This window comes from Aulonocara stuartgranti, assembly GCF_965226115.1.
Source record: "Aulonocara stuartgranti genome assembly, chromosome: 2".
Taxonomy (NCBI): domain Eukaryota; kingdom Metazoa; phylum Chordata; class Actinopteri; order Cichliformes; family Cichlidae; genus Aulonocara; species Aulonocara stuartgranti.
The window spans coordinates 3,386,497-3,394,146 of record NC_138940.1 but is presented as its reverse complement, the minus strand read 5'-3'; the positions used below and the strand labels follow the sequence as shown (position 1 = coordinate 3,394,146).

General features: G+C 37.8%; 1 protein-coding gene across 1 annotated transcript; it reads left to right on the top strand.

Moving 5' to 3' along the window:
• Positions 1–314: 314 nt before the first annotated feature.
• LOC309716074 (uncharacterized protein) lies at positions 315–1,971 on the top strand (the record flags this gene model as incomplete). Its single annotated transcript, XM_082549660.1, has 6 exons — positions 315–378; positions 520–849; positions 933–1,289; positions 1,398–1,508; positions 1,716–1,759; positions 1,855–1,971. The coding sequence occupies exons 1-6, from the start codon at positions 333–335 to the stop codon at positions 1,969–1,971; spliced, it is 1,005 nt and encodes a 334-aa protein (XP_082405786.1). The 5' UTR covers positions 315–332.
• Positions 1,972–7,650: the final 5,679 nt, after the last annotated feature.

Below are 7,650 nucleotides of genomic sequence, written 5' to 3'. Positions count from 1 at the left end.
AATGTTTTTGTGTTATTTCTTGCACTACACACCACAAACAGAAGTGGTGACTGTTCCACTGTTTATGTCCTTCAGATGAAAAGAAAAGGAAGGAATAGAGAACGAATAACCACCAAGAGAGAAGTAAAAATTAACCAAATGGATAATTACAACAGAATATCAAAGAGAGGTGAAATGTTTTACAGAGCCCAGGAGGGAACCAGTGTGACGTGAAGGGTCCTTTTGAATCTATATGTGTTAACCAATCAGAATCATTTTACAGCCTTACCTAACATGATCATCTTGCCTCCTTCACTCACTGAAAGACCGTGTTCTCAACAACGAGCAGTGTCATGATGATGGTGCTGTGGATTACTTTGCTCTTTCTTCATCAAGGATGTAAGTGCTCTTTAATTTTCTCCACAACTATTCTATGAAGATAAATTATGTCAAATAGAAAAAAATGTGTTGAAAATAAAATGAATTATTTTGCATTTGAACATTTTCACATCATTTTTTTTCTGTATTCTCTTAATTCAGATTCTTTGGTTCCAATGAAAATCGTTCAGCTTGGTGAACCAGCAACGTTAACATGTGCTTTACCCAGCAATAAAGAGCTCAGCACTTTGGAAGTCCACTGGTACAAGCAGAGTATCGGGGATGAGCTCAAACTGATTTCAACACTGTATGGAACTACACCACCTCAGTATGGTCAAGAAATATTTAGATCAAGATATGACGCATGTAATAAAAAAACATTTAGCAATCTGACCATTTTGAAGACAGTCCAAGAGGATGAAGGAATCTATCACTGTGGAATCATTGAATGGCTTAATCCTGAATGGAGTGGGACATATTTGTTAGTAAAAGGTAATAAACTGGCATACTTTCAAAAAATGTATTAGTGTGTTGGAGCATGTTTTGACGATTGTCTTTATATTTTTAATAAACAGGAAACACTCAGAGGGCATCAAACTATACTGTCGTTCAGTGGCCAGCTGTATCAGATCCAGTCAATCCAGCAGACACAACAGCTCTCCAGTGTTCAGTTTTCTCTGACTCTGACAACAACACATATGCACGGGATCGTGATATGTTCTGGTTCAGAGCTGGTTCAGACAAATCTCATCCTAGCATCATCTACACTGGCAGAAAGAGAAGCAATGAATGTGAAAAACCATCTGACCTTCAGAATAGCTGTGTTTATCGCTTCTCTAAGAACATCAGCTCCTCTGATGAAGGGACTTACTATTGTGCTGTGGCCACATGTGGGGAGATATTATTTGGAAATGGAACCGATCTGAAAGCTGGTATGATTTTTTGTTTACTACTGGAAGTTATAGTCAAGGTATGTTGGCAGCATATGAGTGATTTTTTTTGGAAACTTTGATATATCTTTCTGGTTGTTTGTTTTGTAGTGGAAAAAACACAGTCGGCATTTATTCAACTGGCCTTAATAATAGTGTGTTTGGTCATTTCTGTCACTGGAAATGTTTTCCTCATCTGCAACCAAAGAATACAAAATAAAGGTAAGTGTTGTATGATGATTTCCAAAGCTAAGATTGCCCCGTTATTCAAGTAGCATTTCCATTGTTTAAATATGAATATGAATACATATTAAATGTTTTGTGTTATATATTTATATGTTAGGAAATACATTTTGAAATAGTTGCCACATCAAATGCATGTTACTATTTTGTATTTGTCATAATAATTGAATTCATCTTTATGAATAGAAAATGCTATATCGGAAGACCAAATTGACACCTCACACCAACCAGTAAGTAATGAAAATGCTTGTTATTCAATTAAAACTGAAAAGCTCATTATTATTATTTCACCTGGTTGTTATTATTGCATATCTTTATTACACAGGCTGAAACTGATGGCCATGTAAACTATGTTGCACTGAACTTCAGTGAAAGAAAATCGAGAAGCACAAGGAAGAGAGACTTTGCTGAGGACAGTGTCTACTCTCAAGTTAAATCCTGATTTCAAGTGTTGTGTGTTTTCTTGAAAAAACAAAAACACAGAAAATAAAAGAAAATTAGGAAAAAATATCAAAGAAAAGAAAAATCAACACATCAACTTAAAATTTTGCAAAACAAAAACAAAAACAAAAAAAAATCCTCAAACTACTATGTGATTTAATCAGTGGATTCACACTCCTGTTGGAGAGGAGACGTGAGTCCCGCTCATTCCATAGGTAGCTTTCTGCCTTTGTAAGAGAAATTAAGTTGAGTGCTGCTGAATTAGAAGCTTTTCTTGTAAAAACAAATTGTTTTTGTTGGAGATACTGTAGTGTGAGAAAACACTTGTGCAGACTGACAGTATAAATTCAGGAATGTGAGAGTCAGGATCAACTGTGTTGGTGAGTTTATCTGAACTGAGCCTTGCAGCCATGTTGTTTGTTACTGCAGTAGCATTGTATTGCCTGTTTGTCTTTCCTGTTAGGTGAGCTTGACTTTATATTTGCTGCTTTTTGTTTTTTTTTAGATTAGATAATGTAGTTTGTTTCTACCTTAAATAGTTGAATGGAAATTTGAATGTGAATTATAGCTTTCGTTGTTTTTATGCTAGGTCACCTAGTCCCATTTTAGTTTGCATGTTAGTGTTATATCATGCACAGCTGCACGGACCGCCTTGCAATGCATCGTCTCTGCTAATAATCACAACAACAGCAATAATAACAACAATAATAATGACATGTATTATGATGAATATGACTTGCTTTGAGGGTCCGGAGTCTAGTGACTCCCAGTTTATGTTTATTAATATTCATTGATTTTGTTAGTTTATTCGTTATTTGTAATTATTTCCAGTGTTTAGGTGTTCTCTGTGCCTCCCTTGTGTTACTTGTGTTGTGTCTAGTGTTCTTGGTTCTATGTTCCCCTTTCCTGTTTTACTTCGGAGAGTCTTGTGCATCAGTGTATTCTGTTTTGCTTCCACCTGGTCTCATCTCGTCTGATTATTGTGAGCTGTGTTCCCTGCCTGCCTGCCATTTCCTCACTTCTCTGTGTGTAATATATAGTGTGCGCTTGCCTCTGTCAGATTGTCTGCGTTTTCTCCTGTTTGTCATCCCCCGTGTTTCATCCTGCATTTCCTCCTCAAGGTTTCCATGTCTTAGGTTCCGCGTTTCCAGTTTCAGGTTTTTGGTAATGTTTTCTATGTTCCTCATGTTCTTTAATTGAGCTTTTCCCGGTTTAGCTTTTTGTTTGTTTTTTCTCAGTTCCTCCGCCACCTTTTGTTTTGTAGCTTTTTGTGCAGTCAAGAATAAAGGCTCGTTTTTGTTAAAGATCCACATTCATCTCCATTGTCTGCGTTTGGGTCCAGTTTATGTTTGCATCTGGGGATGAATATCTGTGTGTTTTATGTGTCTTTGTGCCCTGTCTGTGTCATTTCATTACATTTCAGTTTCTTTTTTAAATGCTTTATAAAACAAAAATAGTCTTTACTTTCGATGAAGTCACGCAAAATGTCTAAATAAACATAAAATATGGAATTAATATAAAAACGATAAAATCTCGACTACCACACTCTCAAACAATGAACTCATATCTTACATGTACAAATGTACTAAATATCTTGTTAATCACATAGACTTTCTAAATGGCACTATGAACATGCTAGTTGCTGGTAGGTCTTTGGCTACACAAATGGTGCTTTTTGTTAATTGTTCTGTTTATAATTATATCCATAACTTTTAAGGATATAATTTTTAGCCATAGTCAAATTGTCAGAGGTTTCCAGTTCAGAGATCATGGGAATATTTTTCTTTTTAATTTATATTTTATGTGGGCTTTCTGGCTTCAACAAGTGCTCACTGATTCCTGCTGGGAAGGTTTGTTGTTAACTGGGCTCTAGTACCTCCAAGTCTGAGAGTGTGTTTAAGAGATAGGTGACCAATCAATTCAATTCATTTGTATTTATTTAGCACCAAATTACAATAACATTCAACCTGAGGCACTTTGTTTTGTAACATGAAGACCCTACAATAATAGAGAGATAACCCCAAAAATCAATCTTCCCTTTTTGAGCAAGCACTTGGTGACAGTAGGAAGGGAAAACTCCCTTTAACAGAAGAAACCTTCAGCAGAACTAGATATACTTTCATCTAAAGACAGAATAAAGCAGATATTGTGGAAGAGAGCGATAGTTTAATAATAACTAATGATTAAATGCAAAATGTCGTTTAAATACTTACATAGTGAGTAAATAGGATAAGTGAAGTCTGTCTCTTGAATCAGGAGGCTTGTTTAACAAAAACAGGGCATGAAAGCTAAAGGCTGATTCCCATTCGACTTTTAGGTAAGTGAGCCAGCAGTCAGAGATCAAGCAAACCATAAAAGTAAAGTTTGTCAGTTTACTGTCAATCTACATCCAAGCAAAGACTCACAGCATTGACCAGCAGCTCGAAGCAATATAGCAGCTTTACTTCATGGAATCATCAAAGGTGTACTCTCAGTGGCCGGGGAACAATATATGAACAGCACCACCAAGGCCGTGTCCTTCCAGAGCAATACGAGAAGAACACAACCCACAAAGGCTAGTGGATCTAAGAGCAGACCACAACAACGAACCTGAACCAGTAACCACAGTGCCAGACTTTTAAGAAGGAAGCTTTTCCAGTATAAAGAGCTGGACTGTACCAGGCCCTGACATGATTCACACCTACTGGCTGAAGAAGCTGACTGCACTCCATGAGCGTCTGGCAGCACAAATGAACCAGCTAGTGGTCAATGAGACACACCCAGAATGGCTAGCTCAGGGGTCGGCAACCTTCACACCCAAAGAGCCATTTCCATGTAAAAAAAGACAAACACTGGGAGCCGCAAATACTTTGTGACATCTGAAATGCAGATAACACTGTATATATTGTTTTGTTGTTTTTTTACCTTTATGCTTTGTATAATCAATTATAATGTGTTGGTTATGAAACCCATGAAGTGCTACAGAGAAAATTAGATTTTATTTATGTAATGAACACATTTTGATCATCTTGAACACTTAAAAAAATAATAACAAAAGAGAAACACGCTGAGTCTAAGGCGTCTTTCAAATGAATTAAAAAGCTGAACTTAAATTATCCATGTAACAGGCAAAACAATATTGTGAGGGGTCATCCGTATATCGCCTTTGGGCTTTTGGAGCCTTGACCTGAATTTAAAAAATAAATTGGAAAAAAACAATATGTCACTAAACAATGGAAAACAAATATTTGCATAAATATTTATTTTAACTGGTTAATGGGACTTCTGTTCCTGAACCTCTGCGCACAGCGTCTGCAAATTTCATCTTTACGCAGAACTGTAAACTGTCACCTGTGAGGCATGAGCAGTTTTTGTTTTTAACATAGTTCATGGTGGAATAGCTAGTCACATACGTATGCGGATCAATAGGACTCCAAATGTATATTTCTTCATGTTTATGTAGGTGCTGGGGATGGCATTCCATGTTTCAAACACGAGTTTGTGATTCTGAACTTATTGGCCTGCTATGGGCAACATCCCCTGTCAAGTGTTTGAATTGGGACACCCACATATCTTTGTCAGCTATGTCAGCCAGCTCGATCTCCAGATCAGGTTGACTTACACCTGCAGCCACATTTAATAGGGATGGATCGATGGTCAGAGGAGGGACAGGGAAGCATAATGTGGGTTTTTCTCTCTGAACTCACTGAATCGTTTCCCAAACAATGCTTGCATTGTGGTGATTGCAGACTGCTAATACTCAGAATTGATCAACTCATGAGCTTGTTTGCACTCCCTTACAGAGGGAAGTGAGAAAGTGTGCCTCTCTGTAAATCTCTGGCTAAAACTTTCCGTTTGGACTCAAATACTAACACTGTCATGTCCACCATGAAGTGCAGCTTTTCCAGCCACTCTGGCTGTTCCAGCTCAGAAAAGGTGAGCCCTTTGCTGCTCGTGAAAGTTTTCACCTCTCGCTGACATGCAGCGAAGCGTTTCAGCACCTCTCCTCTGGACAGCCACCAGAATTTGTTACAAAGCAGGAGATCAGAGTACATGTGCTCCACCTTAAACAGCAACGCCATTTCTGTGGTTCTGTCTTTGACAGTCTTCGCAGAGAGAGGCATCTCTCTTGTTTTTAAAGTCTGCGATTAGGTGTTCTGAAATCTTAATGAATGAATCCTTCATATATTCTCCGTCCATGGACAGCTTCCCATGCCTGACTATTTCCTGAGCTGCCACAAAATTTGCATATATAGTTGAATTTGCAGACTTCATCCACGTCTTGAATTGATTTTTACTCAGATCAGCCTTCTCCATCTGCCCAGGCATCATTAAATGTTGTATTTTCTTAAGATATTTTTCTTTTCTTACATTTCCTCATACTTGGCCTACCCGGGGTTGAAAGTCTCGATAAATGCATGGACTTTTGGCGGATATACAGGCTTCTGTGAGTGTGACACTTATTTTGAGCAATGAAAATAATAAAATATAATTTTATTTTAATATTTCAAGATCACAATAATCTTCCAAGTTAGAATTACACTTTCTAAAAAGAACTAACACTTCAGTTAAATACTTATAATGTATTTTTTCCATTCACACAGAGCTGCAGTATAAGGATGAAAGAGCCACGTGTGGCTCTGGAGCCGAGGGTTGCAGACCCCTGGGCTAGCTGAAGGCAGGACACTCCTGATCCCCAAGGACCCACAGAAGGGACTGGTCCCATCCAACTACTGGTCAGTAACCTGCCTCAGTATCACATGGAAGCTCCTGTCAGGCATCATACCCATATGGAAAAGAAATAGTAAAAACTTATATGTGATTACTCATGAAAGTGGCCACTTTCTCATTACTTTCATACATTGTTTTAGTAAGTATCCAAAACATACAAGTTTCATTATATAATTTTTCAAGGGATCTTATATCTGTTTTCACTCTTGTATGCTTTTCATACAAGTTTCACACAAGACAGATACAAACTTTATAAGATTTATATATATATCTTTTCCATATGGGTAGGGCCTTAGAGGAACAGGCACATGGATCAGTACATGAGTGGGGCACAGAAAGGAATTGGCAGGAATACCAGAGGAGTGAAACACCAGCTACTGGTAGACAGAGCTGTCGCCCGAGACTGCAAGACCAGACTGACCAACCTGTGGACTGCCTGGATTGACTACAAGAAGCCTATGACTCAATACCCCACACCTGAATGCCTAGAACTATACAAGTTCAACAGGACCCTGAGAGCCTTCATCAGGAGCTCAATTGGGATAAGTAAGTAAAAAAGTAAGTAAAATTTTATTTATATAGCACCTATAAAGATAAAAATCCCAAAGTGCTTCACAGAAGCTTGTTATGGAAATTTTAACAATAACCTGCAACACACCCAGTGAGCTTGATTTGAAGTGAGTTTAATAAACACATTGCAATGTGGAGAGAGCATCCCGGTGAAACACCAGGACCATCTCTGAATTGTGGTCACACACACATTCACCACTGGTTACCAGTGTGTGAATGTGTGTGTGACTGGGTGGATGACTGACTGTAGTGTAAAGCGCTTTACAAATACAGACCATTTACCATTCAAGCTGCTGTCCTGCAGAACAACTTCAGCTATCAAAAAATACAACAGGTAAAGTTCTCAATGCTATAAATTTGATTGTAATTTTGAATTTTCTTTTAGCGATTTTATGTGTTT